This window comes from Schistocerca gregaria, chromosome 1 (genome assembly GCF_023897955.1).
Source record: "Schistocerca gregaria isolate iqSchGreg1 chromosome 1, iqSchGreg1.2, whole genome shotgun sequence".
In the NCBI taxonomy this organism is placed as follows: Eukaryota; Metazoa; Arthropoda; class Insecta; order Orthoptera; family Acrididae; genus Schistocerca; species Schistocerca gregaria.
Genome location: NC_064920.1, coordinates 824,765,064 through 824,788,063, shown reverse-complemented (window position 1 = coordinate 824,788,063; position 23,000 = coordinate 824,765,064). Strand labels below are relative to the sequence as shown.

General features: G+C 43.5%; 1 protein-coding gene across 1 annotated transcript in view; it reads left to right on the top strand.

The window, feature by feature from the left end:
* The window catches only part of LOC126276055 (sodium channel protein Nach-like), a 159,662-nt gene that overhangs the window by 39,071 nt on the left and 97,591 nt on the right, over positions 1 to 23,000 (top strand). The window contains 3 exon segments of the mRNA XM_049977250.1: positions 1,388 to 1,541; positions 18,831 to 18,976; positions 20,412 to 20,430. Coding sequence (XP_049833207.1) covers positions 1,388 to 1,541; positions 18,831 to 18,976; positions 20,412 to 20,430 — 319 coding nt within the window.

Below are 23,000 nucleotides of genomic sequence, written 5' to 3'. Positions count from 1 at the left end.
ATGAAATGCTCAGTGCTATTGACAAGGGATTTCAGATCGATTCCGCATTCCTGGATTTCCGGAAGGCTTTTGACACTATATCACACAATCGGCTCGTAGTGAAATTGCGTGGTTATGGAATATCGTCTCAGATATGTGACTGGATTCCTGTCAGAGAGGTCACAGTTCGTAGTAATTGACGGAAAGTCATCGAGTAAAACAGAAGTGATTTCTGGTGTTCCCCAAGGTAGTGTTAGACAATCTGAGCAGCCGTCTTCGGTTGTTTGCAGATGACGCTGTCGTTTATCGACTAATAAAGTCATCAGAAGGCCAAAACAAACTGCAGAAAGATTTAGAAAAGATATCTGAATGGTGCGAAAAGTGGCAGTTGACCCTAAATTTATAAAAAAAAGGGTGAGGTCGTCCACATGAGTACTAAAAGGAACTCGTTAAACTTCTATTACACGATAAATCAGTCTAATCTAAAAGCCGTAAATTCAACTAAGTCTCTAGGAATTACAATTACGAACAACTTAAATTGCAAGGAGCACATAGAAAATGTTGTGAGGAAGTCTAACCACAGGCTGCGTTTTATTGCCAGGACACTTAGAAAATGTAACAAATCTGCTAAGGAGACTGCCTACACTACGCTTGTCCGTCCTCTTTTAGAATATTTACCAGGTAGGACTGCCGGAGTACATCTAAAAAGTTGAAATTCAAATGTTCATATGTGTGTGAAATCTTATGGGACTTAATTGCTAAGGTCATCAGTCCCTAAGCTTACGCACTACTTAACCTAAATTTCCTATGGACAAACACACACACCCATGCCCGAGGGAGGACTCGACCTCCGCTGGGACCAGCCGCACAGCGAAAAAGCTCACGGAAAGGCAGCACGCTTTGTGTTATCGCGAAATATGGGGGAGAGTGTCATTGAAATGATACGGGATTTGCGCTGGAAATCATTAGAACAAAGGCGTTTTTCGTTGCGACGGAATCTTCTCACTAAATTCCGATCACCAACTTTCTCCTCCGAATGCCGAAATATTTTGTTGACACTGACCTACATAGGGCGGAACGATCACCACGATAAAATAAGGGATATCAGAGCTCGCACAGAAAGGTATACGTGTTCGTTATTTCCGCGCGCTATACGAGATTGGAATAACAGAGAATTGTGAAGGTGGTTCGATGAACCCTCTGCTAGGCTCTTAAATGTGATTTGCAGAGTATTCATGTAGATGTAGAAGGACGTAATTAATTATATGCAAATTTGACGTTCGTTGCATGCTGCCTTAATGTTGCTGTAAATTTATCCGCCAGCAGTACAGTATGCTGTTAGCGCTGGGCAGGGCACTGGCTTCCCCGGTCGATGCAGTTGGTCAGCAGACGGTCGGTGTGCTCGCAGGTCGGAGTCGTCGGGCGTGTCGGCGGCGGAGGCGCTGTCCCTGCTGCGGTACGCGGGCCGCCTCTACGACTACGAGAGCAGCGACCTGCACAACATCGACGCGCTGCACCAGCTGCTCGGCCGCTCCTACAACGTCACCAGCGCCATGCTGCAGGTCACTCAGCTCAGCTCTCTCTCTCTCTCTGCTGCGACACGCAGCACGGTGGTCCAAATCGCTTCAGAACACGGACACAGCGCAAAAATTGCTATAAAATCGTGCGATCGTCTGAGACCCAACTCGCTTTATTTGTTCACGAGACACAGAAAATATGAGATACAGGCTCCCAGGTAGATGCTATTTTCCTTGACTTCCGGAAGGCGTTCGATACAGTTTCGCACTGTCGCCTGATAAACAAAGTAAGAGCCTACGGAATATCAGACCAGCTGTGTGGCTGGATTGAAGAGTTTTTAGCAAACAGGACACAGCATGTTGTTATCAATGGAGAGACGTCTACAGACGTTACAGTAACCTCTGGCGTGGCACAGGGGAGTGTTACGGGACCATTGCATTTCTATATGCAGTACGATTTGCAGCGGATAGGCACTTGGTGCAGGGAGAGGCAACTGACCCTTAACATAGACAAATGTAATGTATTGCGAATACATAGAAAGAAGGATCTTTTATTGTATGATTATATGATAGCGGAACAAACACTGGTAGCAGTTACTTCTGTAAAACATCTGGGGGTATGCGTGCGGAACGATTTGCAGTGGAATGATCATATAAAATTAATTGTTGGTAAGGCGGGTACCAGGTTGAGATTCATTGGGAGAGTCCTTAGAAAATGTAGTCCATCAACAAAGGAGGTGGCTTACAAAAAATGGTTCAAATGGCTCTGAGCACTATGGGACTTAACATCTATGGTCATCAGTGCCCTAGAACTTAGAACTACTTAAACCTAACTAACCTAAGGACATCACACAACACCCAGCCATCACGAGGCAGAGAAAATCCCTGACCCCGCCGGGAATCGAACCCGGGAACAGGTGGCTTACAAAACACTCGTTCGACCTACACTTGATTATTGCTCATCAGTGAGGGATCCGTACCAGATCGGGTTGACGGAGGAGATAGAGGAGATCCGAAGAAGAGAGACGCGTTTCGTCACAGGGTTATTTGGTAACCGTGATAGCGTTACGGAGATGTTTAGCAAACTCAAGTGGCAGACTCTACAAGAGAGGCGCTGTGCATCGCGGTGTAACTTGCACGCCAGGTTTCGAGAGGGTGCGTTTCTGGATGAGGTATCGAATATGTTGCTTCCCCCTACTTATACCTTCCGAGGATATCACGAATGTAAAATTAGAGAGATTTGAGAGCGCACGGAGGCTTTCAGACAGTCGTTCTTCCCGCGAACCATACGCGACTGGAACAGAAAAGGGAGGTAATGCCAGTGGCACGTAAAGTGCCCTCCACCACACACCGTTGGGTGTATAAATGTAGATGTAGATGGATCGCTGATTAGGAATCTGATTTCGGAATTACAAAATTCAAGATAACAGATTGAGTTTGGCATATCAGAAATGATAAATTTAGCGGATTAGAGCTAAACTTCGGATATAAAGTACTGTGAGGTCACGGGTAACGAATTAGAAGTCGATTTTTTTTTTTTTTTGAAATTTTTGATAAGTTTCTATGGAACCAAACTGCAGAGGCCGTCGGTCCCTATGCTTACATACTACTTAATTTGACGTTAACTAACTAACGCTAAGGACAACACACACACCCGTGCTCGAGGGAGGACTCGAACCTCCGACTGGGGGAGCTGCGCCAACTGTGGCAAGGCGCCCCATTCTGCGCGGCTACCCCGCGCGCCGAGTCTAAATTTCCACACTGGTCTGTTTTATTAGATATTTTACAATTTTCAACCGAAATCATAGTCACATTTGTCGCTCGTATCTTTATTGCTTACAGAAGGGTCCCTTTTGGGTTATCCACTGGCACAAGGTTCGAAAAGCAGATCTGTTATCTGAGGCTGACATCTGTTTACTGTATACTGTTATCATTTTCTGGACTCCCGAGATGAATGAATCCGAGGATGCCAGAAGCAGATAGAATACGGCATGCATCGTTTTCTCACGGGAATATTTGCTTGTAAAATCGTCTCGGTAACGCCAGATATCTTTATTCTGAGGTTCCAGTGCATTTTCAGACAGCCGACAAATTGCAACGGAGCAGCTTCGATCATGGCATATCCGAAATTATGTAGCCTATTGTCAGCATTGGGAATTATTGCAAATTGAAGTTGGTACCCGACTTTTGAGAAATATATTTTTTTTCAGAGTGGTTGATAGATGTGTTTTAGTTCTAGAGTTATCTGTATAAAATTTGAATACTTCTCCAGCATTTCGCGAAAAAAAACAATTTTACGTGGGTTAATTACCATCTTGTAAAGATTATTTGCCAATTTCCGAAAAAAATTAAGATCACAGTTGCCAAAAGCTCCTCATTAATTCTTCAAGAAACTCTAATACCAATCTTTTTGTGTAGATAATAGTTTATGCAATAATGAGGGACCTATTTTTAAACTATGGAACTGCCGCAAACATATCTGCGCAAATACACTCCTGGAAATTGAAATAAGAACACCGTGAATTCATTGTCCCAGGAAGGGGAAACTTTATTGACACATTCCTGGGGTCAGATACATCACATGATCACACTGACAGAACCACAGGAACATAGACACAGGCAACAGAGCATGCACAATGTCGGCACTAGTACAGTGTATACCACCTTTCACAGCAATGCAGACTGCTATTCTCCCATGGAGACGATCGTAGAGATGCTGGATGTAGTCCTGTGGAACGGCTTGCCATGCCATTTCCACCTGGCGCCTCAGTTGGACCAGCCTTCGTGCTGGACGTGCAGACCGCGTGAGACGACGCTTCATCCAGTCCCAAACATGCTCAATGGGGGACAGATCCGGAGATCTTGCTGGCCAGGGTAGTTGACTTACACCTTCTAGAGCACGTTGGGTGGCACGGGATACATGCGAACGTGCATTGTCCTGTTGGAACAGCAAGTTCCCTTGCCGGTCTAGGAATGGTAGAACGATGGGTTCGATGACGGTTTGGATGTACCATGCACTATTCAGTGTCCCCTCGACGATCACCAGAGGTGTACGGCCAGTGTAGGAGATCGCTCCCCACACCATGATGCCGGGTGTTGGCCCTGTGTGCCTCGGTCGTATGCAGTCCTGATTGTGGCGCTCACCTGCACGGCGCCAAACACGCATACGACCATCATTGGCACCAAGGCAGAAGCGACTCTCATCGCTGAAGACGACACGTCTCCATTCGTCCCTCCATTCACGCCTGTCGCGACACCACTGGAGGCGGGCTGTACGATGTTGGGGCGTGAGCGGAAGACGGCCTAACGGTGTGCGGGACCGTAGCCCAGCTTCATGGAGACGGTTGCGAATGGTCCTCGCCGATACCCCAGGAGCAACAGTGTCCCTAATTTGCTGGGAAGTGGCGGTGCGGTCCCCTACGGCACTGCGTAGGATCCTACGGTCTTGGCGTGCATGAGTGCGTCGCTGCGGTCCGGTCCCAGGTCGACGGGCACGTGCACCTTCCGCCGACCACTGGCGACAACATCGATGTACTGTGGAGACCTCACGCCCCACGTGTTGAGCAATTCGGCGGTACGTCCACCCGGCCTCCCGCATGCCCACTATACGCCCTCGCTCAAAGTCCGTCAACTGCACATACGGTTCACGTCCACGCTGTCGCGGCATGCTACCAGTGTTAAAGACTGCGATGGAGCTCCGTATGCCACGGCAAACTGGCTGACACTGACGGCGGCGGTGCACAAATGGTGCACAGCTAGCGCCATTCGACGGCCAACACCGCGGTTCCTGGTGTGTCCGCTGTGCCGTGCGTGTGATCATTGCTTGTACAGCCCTCTCGCAGTGTCCGGAGCAAGTATGGTGGGTCTGACACACCGGTGTCAATGTGTTCTTTTTTCCATTTCCAGGAGTGTACATTTGAACTAGTTAACTGTATTATTTATGTGGTAGGAGAGCTGTTTACAAAAGTGGAGCCACGCAGAGGCAATAATATCGGTGGTAGTTTAGTTTTAACTCGGTGTATATCAATACACCGATTAAAAATGTCAAACATTTCCCCTGGAGTGCTACCCATCTTGTTTTATCCTGGAAAATAGGTAGGAGCACAGTCATATATTAAACAGGACAAACAATATATGAAAAATGTTTCGTTGTCCGGTTCACTGTTCACCGTCAAATGCCACAAAGGAATGGAAGGAAGACTGGGTTTAACGACCCATCGACAGCGAGATAATTACAGATGGAGCACAAGCTTGGGTTGTGTCAACGATGGGAAAGGAAATCGGCCGTGCTCTTTCAAAGGAACCATCCTGGTATTTGTCTGAAGCGATTTACTGAAATCACGAAAAACCTAAATCTTGATGGCCGGTCGAGGATTTGAACCTTTATCTTCGTGAATGCGAGTCCAGTGTTCTAACCAATACGCCGCCTCCCTCGGCTCAAACCGCACGGCATGTATCAGATCGACTTGAGACTGAAATGACACCGCAGATTGGGCAAGTATGCTCCCTCGCAGTCTACACAACATATCGAGAGACTTAAGTCGGAACGTCTACCCTTTATTTTCCTATCAGGCCCAGGTTTTCAAATTGGTTGGACCACTGTGTATCAGGACGCCGTGTATGTGAGTATTTGTAAAACCATGCTCGCTCTTTCCGTCCACGAAACCTAGAAGGCAGTAGCTTCTAGCACCAAGACTGATCCTCACTACCATCTAAAGAACAAATTAGGAGCGGATTTATGATCAGCTTAGAGAATTTCTAGCAAACAGAACGCTGCATGTAGGCGTAACAGTAGTTTCAGATGTAAGCCAAGGGAGAATCATAGAATATTTATAAAGTGTCTGCACCAATTAAATGTGGGAAATATAAGGATTTCATAAAGGTAGCCAAGAAACAATTTCAGTTGGTCTGTGACAGAACTGTTGCAGATGCTGCATACATTTCATCAGAAGGAAATGCGCCATGAGCTCCTTATTAACCTGCTACACTTAGGACTTTTATTAACCTCTTCGCTTTCCTCGTGTCGTACACGGCACACGGAACTGGTGACTTATCTGCATACAGAACCCATGTAACGCTAAAGACATACGCGCCAATACTTTGCTTACCTATAGCTCTCTGTGTCACCGTAACTGAGGTTTTCTGAATTACGAAACTGTGATAGTAGTGGCAACAATGCGCCACAGCAAACAACATGCTTGCATTCAGTGGAGTACTCAGAGAACCTGTACTTCGAAGCAGTAAGCTTATCATTATCAGTACTCTTAATTTTAGGCCGAAACAGGTTTTCTAAGTGTAACTCCAGTCATAGTAAACTTATTGGATGTATTGTACATGCCAGAATCTCACTACTGTTTGATGCAACAACAATGCAAGTCCTGGACGGGTCAGGTTCTTACCTCAGACACCCGACGTCGACATGTCCATTGTCTGTGTTACTCTGAGCAGGTTCGAAGAACAGATCTCATTCTTGCGCCATACGAACAAGTAATTTTCGAGCTAAGCATTGGTTGTAAAAGCTTATTTTCGGGCAAAAGAGGACATATCTGGTTATTGCACCAACACTTTCAATAATAGATATAAAAGAGAGGAGCCAGGAGAGCACAACGAAACAACAAATAATCCTAATAAACCATTGGTTTCCCTGATACGACGTACGCTCTGTTGCAGTCATGCCAGTGTTACAAGGATACATTTGTTCCAAAACACCACAAGTGAGGCGTATATTACAAAGTGATTAACTGTCGTTGTTTGATATTATCATCACTGATTTGAGCTAACGTAGAGGCAGTACTGAAGGCGAGTAAAATATTTTCTGGAGAAGACCAATCAGTTATAAAAGCTGCTGTGAAATATAGAAAAGAGTTAGGTGCAAAAAGTTCCACGCAGTGGCAAATATTCTCAATCCATGGTGTAAAGAAGGGCACCTACTACAAATGAAGAAAGTCAAGCAATAGATTATTTGGCAACACTTCAATTTGGTTCCGGAATCACTGTGGCAAATCTAGTGGAATTTCAAACCGTTATTGCTCCTTTTCGTAAGATTCTCTCTGAATGTTGCTATTCATGATTCTCCATCGCGTTGATGGCGATGATTGTGCACTAAGAAACCTTCGTGCACTTTGGCATTTACAATTTTAAACGTACCACCAACATCAGCTGCTGCGTAACGGAAATAATCCACTTATGGTCGGCTTGTCAGAAGTCCGAAACTGGTGTCAGTGCAGTGGAACGTCATATACAATTCTGATCGAACAGATATACAAGATCCTCCGGAAAACGTATTACGTTCAGGGGGTGAGGACTCAATGAAATGCCCGTCTGTTTATTGTAATTACTTTGTGAATTCATTGGCTAACAAAACTTCTCTCATTTCAAGCTCTGACGGAGTTTTGCAGATACGTCTTCTAGTGCAAGTGTGAAACAGTATCTGGAACAAAGGAAAAAAATAGTAAACGAGGTACAAAGGAATTAAGCCAATGATTATTGATTTAAGTCAATGGGGAAAAATGAAAATTTGTACCGAACCAGGAATCGAACCCCAATCTCTACACCTACTAGGCAGACTAATTTTCCTCCTGTTACGGGTATACAATGACAAAGAAGAAGCAGAAACATATGCTGATTTACCAAAATCCTTATTAGCCAATTCAGAAATATGGTATGTGCGAAAAGCAATAATGTCTCTGTCAACAAAACTTTCAAGTCCACCAACACTTGGTACTCCTGTTCCACCACGAACAATGGCTACGGTAAACCATCCGTTACCATGACCAAATGAATCGTTTATATCTAAACTAAAATTGAGTCTACAACTGACGAAAACAGCAGGACCATCCAGCAGAGCTTGTGCAGCGACAGACTTAACTGGAATACGATTCTTCTTGTCTCCAGCTGTTGTAGACTCAATTTTAGTTTAGATATAAACGATTCATTTGGTCATGGTAACGGATGCTTTACCGTAGCCATTGTTCGTGGTGGAACAGGAGTACCAAGTGTTGGTGGACTTGAAAGTTTTGTTGACAGAGACATTATTGCTTTTCGCACATACATCCGAAGTTCACTGAGGCTTTTTGCAGATGATGCTGTGGTGTATCGAGAGGTTGCAACAATGGAAAATTGTACTGAAATGCAGGAGGATCTGCAGCGAATTGACGCATGGTGCACGGAATGGCAATTGAATCTCAATGTAGACAAGTGTAATGTGATGCGAATACATAGAAAGATAGATCTCATATCACTTAGCTACAAAATAGCTGGTCAGCAACTGGAAGCAGTTAATTCCATAAATTATCTGGGAGTACGCATTAGGAGTGATTTAAAATGGAATGATCATATAAAGTTGATCGTCGTAAAGCAGATGCCAGACTGAGATTCATTGGAAGAATCCTAAGGAAATGCAATCCGACAACAAAGGAAGTAGGTTACAGTACGCTTGTTCGCCCAATGCTTGAATACTGCTCAGCAGTGTGGGATCCGCACCAGGTAGGGTTGATAGAAGAGATAGAGAAGATCCAACGGAGAGCAGCGCGCTTCGTTACAGGATCATTTAGTAATTGCGAAAGCGTTACGGAGATGTTAGATAAACTCCAGTGGAAGACTCTGCAGGAGAGACGCTCAGTAGCTCGGTACGGGCTTTTGTTAAAGTTTCGAGAACATACCTTCACCGAAGAGTCAAGCAGTATATTGCTCCCTCCTAGTATATCTCGCGAAGAGACCATGAGGATAAAATCAGAGAGATTAGAGCCCACACAGAAGCATACTGACAATCCTTCTTTCCACGTACAATACGAGACTGTAATAGAAGGGAGAACCGATAGAGGTACTCAGGGTACCCTCCGCCACACACCGTCAGGTGGCTTGCGGAGTATGGATGTAGATGTAGATGTAGATTGAGCACTGCTCCATCCAGACCCTAACACGTCTCCCGCCGGACCCAAATTCTCAACTTATCGACACACTACTTAAAAGAGCCCTTGCCAATTATCCTCATTACTCGAAGTATTTCGCCGATTCCCGTAAGAGTTCGAGCGAAGTGTGAATCCGTTCTGACCGTCCTTGCCTTCATGTGCGAAACAACAGACACTACGTACAGACTGGCGGAAAAAAATCACAACACCAAGAAGCAGTTGTGCGACATAAACGAAAATTGGTACGCGTGTTTCTACATCTGAATGGTGAAGTCTATTTAAAGTTCTCGCCAGTCGCGTAGAAATGGTGCTAGTATCATACTATGAGGATGCAAATTAGGTCTTGGGCGTTGGTTGCCTTTGAGATTAGACGTGGTGAGTTGGTGTTAGTCAAGAATGCCTTAAAGGCGACAAAGACGCCATTATCAACAACCCGGTGGGTTTGAACTAGGCCGTCTAATAGGGCTACGAGAATCTGGACGTTCCTTTTGCGGTACTGCAGAAATATCTGGCAGGAATGTAGCCACTGTACATGATTGCTGGCAGCAGTGGTCTTCGGAAAGTACGGCTGCAAGAAGACCGGGCTGCTGACGGCCACAGGGCACTACTGACAGGGAAGACAATCGTGTTCAGATTCTGACTCTGGCGCATCATACTTCATCTACAGCAGCAATCTGAGCAGCAGTTGGCACCGCAGTGACACGACGAACTGTTACAAATCGGTGGCTTCAAGGACAGCTCCGAGCCACACACCCTGAACCGTGCATTCCACTGACCCCAAAAAACGGCCATTTGCGACTTCACTGACGTCGAGCGAGAATTCATTGGAGGACAGGGTGGAGGTCTGTTGCGTTTTCTGATGAAAGCTGATTCTGCCTCGGTACCAGTGATGGCCTTGTATTGTTTAAAAAGAGGACAGTTGAGAGCTTGCAACCAACGTGTTTGTGTGCTAGCCGCACTGGACCTACACTTGGGGTTACGGTCTCGGGTGCGATTTCGCACGACAATAAGAGCACTTACGTGATTAAAATTAAAGCATTAACAACCCTAGATAGCAAAAATGAAGTCTTTTTGACCTATATTTCGGCCACTACTAAGCGTGCCTTCATCAGAAATAAAACATTTAAACTGGCCAACATCGTAAGTACAAACTGTCAGAAAAAAAGTTTTAAGTGTAAGTTCTGATTAGCAGTATAAAAAGAAAAGGCATAGTACTTACATGTCACATATAAAACAAATATTAAGCGATAAAGCTTCAGTCACAAAATTTTAAAATAGAAAAAAATAGAAGGCAAGCCACTATGGCCGACTCACATGTCGAGCTGCGACAACAATAGACTGAGGCGCCCGCGCTAGCAGTTGCGGGCAGGTGGACATTACACCAAAAGTGCCTTCTAGTAGCCGCAAATACAAACAGGCTACTTAACATTCAAGATATAGACGTTATTTAATACATGAAGTAAGAGGCAATACTTTATCTGACAGCCGCAGACATGGTCACAATTTGTCTAAATAAGTGCGTAAAAGGCTGAAAACGCCAATGTAAAATTACAAAGGGAGCTGAATAACTCAGCGAGTAGAAAAACAGTATAACATGAAATGTAGTTAATATAAACCATTTAATGAACAAAAATTATGAATCGACTTAGATACAAAAAATATCTCGGCAACTGCACGAGAGAACACGAAATCAAATATCAAATAATGGCTTTATACCATTGAAGAAGCTTTTATTACGTAATTGTAGCTGATATCGTGAACAGCTTTAACGCGTGACCTGTAATCAGAAGGTGGTCGGCAAAAGATAAAAAGTTTTCTTAAAAGATGTTCTTTGTAACAGACTCTAAATCCACGTCCTGTATGTCCAATGTAGTGAGAAAAGCAGTTGTTGCAAATAATCTTACAGACGCTAGAGTTTCTCAAAGGGGAACGGGTCGATTTTAAATTACGAATAAATTTTTTTCAAACTATTATTGGTTGAAAAGGCGACATTACAGTTGAATTTATTACGAAGAAGGCGTTGCATCTGATAGGAGATGGGCCCCAAGAAAGGAGTAGAGCAAAACGTCTTCTTTAGGTTGGATTCAATAATAGAGGTGCCGAGTGTAGTAACTCTTTGAAACTTTTTTTAAGGATGTTATCCATTATGGCAGGTTCGTATTCGTTTTGATTAAATTAATTTTTTCCCCGAATTTTTCTTTAGAGAATTGAATAGAAGTAGCTCTGTGAATAGCAGAGTGAAAGAAAGCGTTCTTATGAGATTGTGGGGGCATAGAAGACGCAGTAATATCTGATCGATATATGTTTCTTTACGAAAAACGTTAAATGAGATTTTATTTTCTTCTACTGTAAGCGTCAAGTCAAGAAAATTCAATTGACAGGCCTCGTTTTCGAGTTCGCTGATGAAGGATATTTTCTCGTAAAGTTCACTGAAGAGATTGAAAGTACGGTCAGTGCCATCAACAGGTCCTTTGTAGATAACTAAACTAATCATCGACAAATTTGAAATAGGAGAGAATGCCTAACTCTGTAGGTGAGAAACAGTTGAAGAACTTTTCTTCTAGAGAGTTCATGAAAAGGTCAGCAAGAATACCAGCTAACCTGTGACTATCTCGTCAGCTTATGTAATTATCTCAAAATTTGTACGTCTGTTTGGTGATTCGACCTTATATGCTGCCATTCGTGAACAGCATGAAAGGATTTTTTTTTTTTTCCAACAGGGTAACTCTCACCCACATACAGTGTTGTATCCCAGCATGCTCTACACAGTGTCGACATGTTGCCTTGGCCTGCTCGATCACCAGATCTGTCTCCAATCGAGCACATATGGGACATCATCGGACGATAACTCCAGCTCCATCCACCACCAGCAGTAACTGTAACGACCAAGTGCAACGGGCATGGAATTCCATCCCACAAACTGACGTCCGCACCTGGACAACACAAGGCACGCACGTTTGTACTCTTTCATTCAATGCTCTGGAAGTTACACTGGTTATTATCGTACCAGCATTTTATATTTGCAATGCCTTATCTCGCGCTTGCGTGAACCTCTGGCCTTACATTGTTAACCACTTAAATATGTCACCCAGACAAATGCATTCCCGCATTTTCATTACTCTACATTAATTATTTTTAGATGTTGCGATTTTCCCCCTCAATTTATAATAAAGGCGAGGATGATCAATGAACACTCCAATAGGGATGCACAGCACGCTCGAACTCTTATGGGAATTCCCGAAATGCCGCCAGTAATGGGGATAATAGGTAAGGGGCACTATATTAGTAGTGTGTGGTAAGAGGGTTAGCTGCCCTCTGTAGTTAAAACAAAAAAATGAGTTAATGACTCAACGGTGAACTTTAACAAGCGTCATGGGACGGCTGCCTTGGCCGGCCGCGGTGGCCGTGACGTTCTAGGCGCTTCAGTCCGGAAACGAGCGACTGCTACGGTCAGCAGGTTCGAATCCTGTCTTGGGCATCGATGTATGTGGTGTTCTTAGGTTAGTTAGGTTTAACTAGTTCTAAGTTCTAGGGGCCTGATGACCTCAGATGTTACGTCCCATAGTGCTCAGGGCCATTGGAGCCATTTGGAAGCCTGAATCGGTTGTGTCCGTATCTGACATACACATACAACGCGGAAGCGCTGTAACAAGTATGTCCGAAAAGGCCGCTTGCAGAATTGGGGGGGGGGGGGGGGGAGAAGTGTGTAGGGGAATCGTGGTGCTCGGTTCCTGCTGGAGCTGGGAAGAACATGGGGTAAAAGGTTTCTGGTATAGGCCGAACCAGCGGCCATTTGTATATCCATTCGAACATATGTTAAACAAGGTTTGAACGGCGAACCGGAGCTGACGCCCAAGTAAATTGTACGAATCGATTGTCTCCATATTCAAAAAAAATAATTGGGCTGAAATTAATGTCCAGCTAATGGCACTATTTGTATGTGCTGCTGTGAGATTTTACGTGCAGAAGCAGTCGCCCTCGGTCCGATTTTACGTACAAATTCACCCGCCAGTAATTATAGACTGGAGCAAGGCTGATTGTTTGGTTTTGCTCCACCGGCGTATCGGACCTTGGTCTAAGATAAGTGTTAACCTTTGAAAAAAATCTTGTTGCGCCTGGATTTTACGTGTAAAAAACATGTTGTTCTGGGAAGCTTCCCAAACATACCAGTTCTGTACCTTAAACTTTTACGAATAGGTACATACTTTGAAAGAAAGTTGATAAACTGGTAAAGAGAAAATGATTTTTTTCGTCGATTAATTACCCATTGTCGAGATACGATGGTTTAAGATTTTCTTGGGAAGTTTTTGAAGCGCGCCACTTCTATATTATGTGTTGTGACAAAATATGAGTACCAGGCGAAAAGGCCTACTTCTGTGGATGTTTAGACCTGTTCGTATACGCCATATAGTCCAGAGCCCAATCTGCTCCTACCACGTTTCCACCGACGGGCGACCAGTAACAAAAAACATATTTCACGGTGGAAGAAAGAACCCGGTTCCTCTCAGATTACCGAAGTTAAGCGCTGTCGGACTGAGCTGGGTCTTGGATGGGTGACCACCGGTCTTCCGAGCGCTGTCGGCAAGCGGGGTGCACTCAGCCCTTGTGAGGCAAACTGAGGAGCTATTTGAATGAGATTTTCACTCTGCAGCGAAGTGTGTGCTGATATGAAACTTCCTGACAGATTAAAACTGTGTGCCGGACCGAGACTCGAGACCTTTGCCTTTCGCGGGCAAGTGCTCTACCAACTGAGCTACTCAAGCGCGACTGACGACCCGTCCTCACAGCTTTAGTTGTGCCAGTACCTCGCCTCCTAACTTCCAGACTTCACAGAAGCTCTTCTGCGAACCTTGCAGAACTAGCACTCCTGGAAGAAAGGATATTGCGGAGACATGGCTTAGCCACAGCCTAGAGGATTTTTCCAGAGTGAAATTTTCACTCTGCAGCGGAGTGTGTGCTGATATGAAACTTCCTGGCAGATTAAAACTGTGGAGGTGTGAGAACTGATTGTGAGTCGTGCTTGGGTAGCTCAGTTGGTAGAGCCCCGCGAAAGGCAAAGGTCCTGAGTTCGAGTCTCTGTCCGGTACACAGTTTTAATCTGAGGAGATACTTGATTGAGAAGTAGCGGTTCCGGTATCGTAAACTGACAAACTGCCGGGAGAGCGGTGTGCTGATCACATGCCCCTCCGTATCGGCATCCAGTGACGCCTTTTCTCTGAGGATGACACGGTGGCCGGTCGGTACCGTTGGGCTTTCCCAGACCTGTTCGGACGGAGATAGAGAAGGAGAGAGGAAGAAAGAACAGTGACAGTTTCGCGGAGGAGTTTTATCCTTGTGTGCTCTCAGAGAATCTGTCGTTCCATGAAACGTTTCAGTTGCTTACAGAGCAATGCGCACGTACTTCGGCCGTATTTAAACGGTTTACAGAATTCCAGACGAGTGATTCTGCCTCTTGAGAACGCTCCCCACTCAGCTATCATCATTAATCATTGACGTCATTGTGCTCGAAATAAAAAACGAGAGGTAAGAGGGGCCTGTGTCACATCATGAGATAAAATAGTCGCTAAGCCTTTTGCTCAAGTAACTTTCAGATTGTTCAGGACAAAGTTGAAATAGTGGTTTGTTTGTTGGTGATGCCGTACTCCTTCACAGAGGAACGAAAGGCACATAAAATTCGCGGCGCATATAAATGAAAAAACAGTCGGAGATAGAGCAACTCATTGTCCGAAATGCACTATTGTGCTCGACAACGTGCGTCCTTTTCTTCACTGGAACGTTCAGACCAAATACCAAAGAAGATTAATCGCCCCTATGTTCTTCGCCATAGATTTGAATTTGTGTTGCTATAGTCTCGAACATCAGTTCTGTGGACCGGAAAAAGCTCATCCCAAAACCAGTAATCCCTCGGTGCGGACTGCGATATCTGGTTCTTTCACTAACGACATATCAGGAAAATACTTCCGACGAATATTTTGGTACAGAAGTTCTTGAGCACTTGCTTTGTTTCCTCAAATGAAAACTCGACTGAAAATTATTTGCCAAAGTTGTAAAGGCCCAGCAGATGCAATGTTATAAATGTGCTCAGCTTCCCGAAAACATTCGGTAAATTTGCTTTAGTGTGTGCCGTGGTTTTATCGAGAGTTGGTCAGAGAGCAGCCTAAGAGAAACTAAAAAAGTTCACCTCCTATTACTAAAATGTCTTTCAGTATTTCTAAAAGGCAACAATATTTGTACCAGGACTTATGAGAACAGCATTTGCTTTAGTATTCAGTCAGCCCCTTAAGTGTTGTTCGCGCAGGGAGCGTGGAGACGAAACTACGCTAATGACAGCACATACAGCCGCATTTAGTCATTCTCCCCCAGCTCCATTAGCGATTGCAAAGAGAAAAACTCTAAAATGTGATCCTATACTAAGAACCCTCTGACATACTGTTCAGTGATTTTTAGAGTATGTATGTGGATGTAGGTAGTCTTATCACACTTAATCTCCGCAGTATTTCCTTTGTCAATGATCGAATGGTTCACGGGAAGGTCGATATTGGTACAGTTTCCCTTATCCTTGAATTCCTATTATTTTGTTTTTAGGTCCAGCTATATCTACAGCTAGATACACACACCGCAAGCCACTGTACGGTGCACGGTGTAGAATACCACGTACCAGTCATTCCGTGTTCTGGCCCACTCGCAAAAAGAGCGAGAAAAAATGACTATCTGTACGCCTCCCTACGAACTCTAATTCCCCTTATCTTGCCCTCAAGGTCCTTGCGCATAATGTACGTCGGCGGCAATAGACCCGTTGTCGTCAGCCGCAAATGCTGATTCTCTAAATTTTCTCAATAGTGTTCCGTGAAAAGAACGTTGTACTCCTCCAGTCATTCTCATTTCTGTTCAAGCATCTTAGTAATACTCTCGTGTTCGTCGAACCTACCGGTAACAAAGCTAGCAACGCACTAGACACACTAGAGTTCTACAAGCGGTATCCTTTATAGATGAGCTATACTTTTCTAGAACTTTCCCAACAAACGAAGTCGACCTGGTTGGCCGAGCGGTTCTAGCCGCTACAGTCTGGAACCGCGAGACCGCTACGTCGCAGGTTCGAATCCTTCCTCGGGCATGGATGTGTGTGTGATGTACTTACGTTAGTTAGGTTTAAGTAGTTCTAAGTTCTAGAAGACTGATGACTTCAGATGTTAAGTCCCATAGTGCTCAGAGCCATTTGAACCATTTTTTCGACCACTCGCTTCGTTACTAGCGAGCTAGTTTCATCTCATATCGCTTTGCAAGGTTACACCTAGGTATTTAAACGACGTGACTGTGTCATGCAGCACAGCACTAGTGCCGTATTCGAACATTACAGGGTTCGTTTTCCTACTCATCTGCCTGAACGTACATTTTTCTACATTTAGAGCAAGCCTCCATTCATCACACCACATAGAAATCCATCCCGTATCCTCAAACTTTCTCAGCGACGGGACTTTCCAATACACTACGGCGTAAGCGAACAGTTGGAGATCGAAGCTCGTTCTGTCCGTCATTTGACGAAAAAAAAAAAAGAAATATATTGATTACGTAACAATGTGATTGAATGGATGAAAAAGGGGATGAAATGGCTTTAAATATATATGTTATTTACTCTTTCAGTACGGACTTTGTTGTAGAACCATTTATTTACGTGTGGTAATAAAAATTCATTTAGACGGAATTAATCACATTTAAAATTACGTGAACCTTAGCAACCCTCTCATGCTGATAAATTCAAACTAACTGATTAATAACATTTATTTGAAACTTATTTAAATTAATTTTTTTACGTATTTCGGCCTTGGCACACATTTTTAGATGCAGTGGGTTTTTAAATATTTACTGAATTCTTTCCCGGCCTTAGCTATGGAACACAGGACTGTCTCTGTTAGCATCAAATGGTTAAATATTGCCAAGCCGACCTGAACGTTTAATTATCATTGACAAACACACTTCACTATACGATTAAGTTATTTGCTTTAGAAATGGAAAGAACCAACAGATTAACAACTTCAACGTTAATTATCCGCCTATGAATGCACAAATGTAAAACCAGTAATAAATTCAGTCAGCCTCAGGATCGCTGTAAAAGAAAAATATTTCGTAATTCACTGCTAATTTTACCTGCTCCCGATTTACGGGTTTGGTTAATTTTATCGGGAAACAATTTTTTAAATGTGCCGCCGCTGCAAATCGTTCGGACGCGGCACAGCCCAGCAACACCAACGATAATCGCTAAAAGTGCTGAAAATTCTTTAAAGAAATATTATAGACGACATGGGCAAGCTAATTTACATTAGTAATACACAATTTTGATAAATTATAATGTATTTAGACCATAACAATAATTGAAATTACACACCTTTGTAATTTCTCCTCTAATGGCGGCTAAAGATAGATACAGACAAACGAAGTCTACTCATTCATATAATGCTACGTCACAGGTTCCTCTCTCTCTCAGCTCTCGAGGAAGACGACAAAGAATACACATTATGTAGCGCTATTTATATTATTACTGATTGTGAATGTCTCTTTGTAATCTTACAACATTATTTTCCTCTATGGCTATATTTTACATTTTTTCATCGCAGATATTAACAAATTTCGTAATTACATCGAGAATATTATCACAGAAAATATTACAACAATAACCAACGTCCTTTACACAAAATCAAATAACATTTTTTGTTAAACAATTAAAGTACATACGAATTGCTTCATAGCGGCCTACATAGTACAATTAAATGCCATTTCATTTTATTAATAGAGTGTGTGCTGCCAGGGAACGTTACAGTCATATTACTTATGTTACGCGATGTGTATGTGGAGGGAAGCAAATTATTTCTGGCAGCGTCCCTCAGTGTAGATTATCGAGCATTCATGTGCTGACTGGAGGAATTCGTAGCTACTCATGCAATTCCCATTTAAATTTTTGACTCTTCCTCTCCTACAGTTCGGCAGGGATAAGAATCTGACGAAGAAATGCAAGAATCATACAGCATGTACTTCCCTAACTTACCATCTTTGAAGATGAAGTAAATCTGTGGCAGTTTCATTTTAAAACGCTATGGCAGGGTCCCTCTAAATGCGCTGCGGTCATAATTGATTTCAGTGAATGAATGCAGTTTCCGTATACCACCGTATCTTCCTGCCATTTTCATTTTGTTGATGACTAACTTGTTACATAACATTTAAATAACTTGCATAGACGAAGTCCAATGGAACAGAAGTATTGTCATAACATTTAGCAGATACTGTATTTACTTAGTGATTCTTGCTTGTAAGTGTAGGAAACAAAGAGACGAGAAGCAATAATGCCGATATCTATTCATAGCCGTAGACATGAAACTGTGACCGGCAAGCCCACAGAGAGGAGAGGAAAGTCTGCTTGTGACTGTGGCAGGTGGCGCCCACGTGTGAAGACCTGCTGGTCCGCTGCTCGTGGCAGGGCCGCCTCCACAACTGCTCGCAGCTGTTCAAGACCAGGAAGACGATGGAGGGCTTCTGCTGCGCGTTCAACTACGTGCGCGGCAGCGACGACTTCATCAGGTGACCCTGCTTCTCACGCAGTAAAACTCACCAATCAGACACAGTAGTAATACTAGGCGAATAAAGAGAAGGATGAGTCAGCTGAACACGGTCCCATCTACTGTAACATCAAACAGAATTTAATTGGAGTACTTAAATCACTGAAGGCATTTTAAATCCGTCTGTGCACCTACAAGAAAATGCTTATTTTTGTCACAAAAATCTTTCGGTATACGTGTGTAAAATATCATCAGTGGTTTGTAAGGGAACATATTCTCAGTTTAACTTGCTTTCCGGATCTAAAATAGTTTGTTTTGAAAATTGTCGATTTTGATTACGGTATATTGCGTCCGATTTTCACTCGCCTCAGGAAATGCCGTCTGCTTTCACATAAATACGAGTATACCGTTTCTTGTCGTTGCACAGACGGATCTAAATTACCTTCTCAATAATCATAAATCAGCTACCTACAATGTAGCCACAAAAATGAATATTCTAATTTTTAAAGTCTAGCAATGTCAAAATGCACGCCTAAACCCCAGTCATTATGAGATAGAAATTTTTCGTGTACCTCCTCAGCCGTAAGTAATAAAAGCTATCAGAACACAAATTGTTTCCTGTATGAGAGCTTATAGCTCGTTAGTTTAGGTATCAATACAGTTAGAACAAGAAGTCTGCCGTTCTTAATAAAAGTGGTTTCGGGATAATGATTAAAGCCAGTTGAGTAACATAAAAATTCGCCAGTTTAAACTACATTCAAGAGTTCATTTTGCTTCATCAACTTTTACACTTACCTTATTTCTGTGAACTACCGTTCTGAATTCTGAGCGACAGATAAAAATTTGTAGACAAAATTCTAATATCAACAGTAGGCATAAATGTGCGACAATCCAGTCATTTTGTTTGATTACTGTGTGACATTCCTGTCCGCGGCGAATGAAGTTCGCCATTTATTTTTTTAGCATGTTAATTAACTCAGAAGTTTGAAACTTCCTGGCAGATTAAAACTGTGGTCCGTACCGAGACTCGAAGTTGGGACATTTGCCTTTCGTGGGGAAGTGCTCTACCATCTGAGCTAACCAAGCTTGGGTAGCTGCGGTAGCTACCGCAGCTACTCAAGCTTGGTTAGCTCAGATGATGCCGGCACGGTAGCTCAGCGTGTTTGGTCAGAGGGGTAGCTGCCCTCTGTAATAAAAAAAAACCTGAGTTAATGGATCAACGACGAACTGAAACAGGTGTCTTGCGACATCCGCTCCGAGCAGGTGCATCGAATGAAAATCAACAAAATGAGATTTTAAAAAAAAGATGGTAGAGACCTTGCCCGCGAAAGGCAAAGGTCCCGAGTTCGAGTCTCGGTCCGGCACACAGTTTTAATGTGCCAGGAAGTTTCATATCAGCGCACGCTCCGCTGCAGAATATGACTCTCATTTTGGGAACTCCGAAGTTTGACCATCAGGAATTGAGATTATTCAAACGTAAATGCCAGTCAAAGTTTTAACCAGCCCAACTTCTGTATCTGTGTTGTTAGCAGTTATAGGAAACGTGGAGAGCGCAGCAGACACCAAACAAAAAACTCAAATATTTTTATGTCATCAGCACTTCTTACTATGCATTATCACACGCTCAAACTACGTAAATTAATTTAGGGGGTTAATGATGTTTTACCATCTTCGTTTACCACTATGTTTAAGTTCGTTAATACGTCCCACACTTTTCGGAGAAACACAAGCATTCAACAAGACGGTTTTAATATAGTTCGTCTGTTTCAGTATTTCTCTTTAATTTCCCCTTTTTACAGCATACACATCTGAGCAATCAGGACAAGTGGCAAGCGTTTAAGTGAATTCTACGCGTGAGATTCGTGTTTGCAGAATCGGCACACTGTTTTCTGTTGTGCGGTAAAGCAGGAGCTGCAAAGTTAATTTTACCTTCCTCTATATCTTACCCAGAAGAAGCGATATTGTTATCGAACATCCTACCTGTTAAGTGCAATGAAAAGCTTGCTGTTACCCACTTTCGTTGTTGACATAAAAGTTTTCTGAGTCTGGTACCGCGTCGCTGTGTAAAAATACTGCACTGGAGACACCAACGTTTCGGTCACGGTTACAGTGGGCAGTTGACCCTGAAGAAGGCCACTGTAACCGCGTTCGAAACGTTCGTTTCTCCAGTATAGTTTTTTGCATTATCACTCAAAAAAACTTTAATGTCAACTGACACTGCCCGCGGACGTCTAAGCAGTTATAGTTTCACTAATGACAAAAACTTATAATCGGCGAAAGGCACCCAACTTATCGATATGTAGGATGCGCCGACTACTTTCAGTTTTAGAAAATGACGACACACCCGTCCGTTTCCGAAATAGATATGAGTGCGAGGGGCGTTCAATAAGTAACGCAACACATTTTTTCGATTGAAAAAATGCAGAATTTGTTGTGGGATATTCCCGCTTGAGCTGCTGTAGTTGCATGAAGTTCCGATTCGTGGCACCGCTATACGTAACCTTCAAAATGGCGTCTGTAACGAAGCAGAGCAGAGAACTGTCATTGAGTTTCTTTTGGTGGAAAACCAGAGCATCGCAGAAACTGCGGAGACCCAGCAGTGAACAAAGCACGGTGAATCGTTGGACGAGGCGTCTGCCAACATTGCAACGCGGTCGCGCAGACGTGTCCTGTCTCCTGCGTACCAGCCGACCACACACAGCTGTGACTCCTGCAATGCTAGAACTCTCATGTGAGATGACCGACGGATCACAATCAAATACCTCGCTGCTCAACTGGACATCTCTCTTGGTAGTACTGACACACTCATCCATCAGCTGTGGTACTCAAAGGTGTGTGGCCGCTGGGTTCCTCGCCCCCAAACCGAGGACTATGAAGAGCAAAGAGTTTGGCACAACGAAAGATGCATTCCACATCGATGCTGGGGAGGTTACTGATACAACAAAACGCCGCCCCCGACGTCGACCAGTACAGTGGCGCCACGAGGGCACACACGCCCTCTCAGTAATGTGCCGTAAGGCCGTCGCGTTTGAACGGAGATTGTGTTGAGAAATACGGTTTTGCAGCGAAGAGAGTGAGGAATAAAAAAATTTCTTGCATTACTTATCGAACGCCCCTAATATAAAGATAGGAGTTTAAAACAATATGCCAGTAGCAGATGTGTACTGGGTCATCACGTCACTGTGTAGTAGGCCCGACGAACATAGTGAAAACTAAGGTGCCGTAAAATAATATTATTGTTATTCAACTGTTGCATGTTCCTAAATACAGAGTGATTCAAAAAGAATACGACAACTTTAAAAACGTGTATTTAATGAAAGAAACATAATATAACCTTCTGTTATACATCATTACAAAGAGTATTTAAAAAGGTTTTTTTTCACTCAAAAACAAGTTCAGAGATGTTCAATATGGCCCCCTCCAGACACTCGAGCAATATCAATCCAATACTCCAACTCGTTCCACACTCTCTGTAGCATATCAGGCGTAACAGTTTGGATAGCTGCTGTTATTTCTCGTTTCAAATCATCAATGGTGGCTGAGAGAGGTGGCCGAAACACCATATCCTTAGCATACCCCCATAAGAAAAAATCGCAGGGGGTAAGATCAGGGCTTCTTGGAGGCCAGTGATGAAGTGTTCTGTCACGGGCTTTTCCCTTTGCACAAACACCCATTCTCTGTAAACTGTTTATACCAACGTTTAATACACCACCTATCAGGAGGTTTAACACCATACTTCGTTCGAAATGCACGCTGAACAACTGTCGTCGATTCACTTCTGCCGTACTCAATAACACAAAAAGCTTTCTGTTGAGCGGTCGCCATCTTAGCATCAACTGACGCCGACGCCTAGTCAACAGCGCCTCAAGCGAACAAATGTACAACTAAATGAAACTTTATAGCTCCCTTAATTCGCCTTTTGTCGTTGCTGAGTTTTAAATTCCTGAAGTTGTGATATTCTTTTTGAATCACCCTGTAGATTTCGAGATATTGCACGAGATATGGTAATAAAAATGATCTTATACAAGATTGAACCTATATCGTAA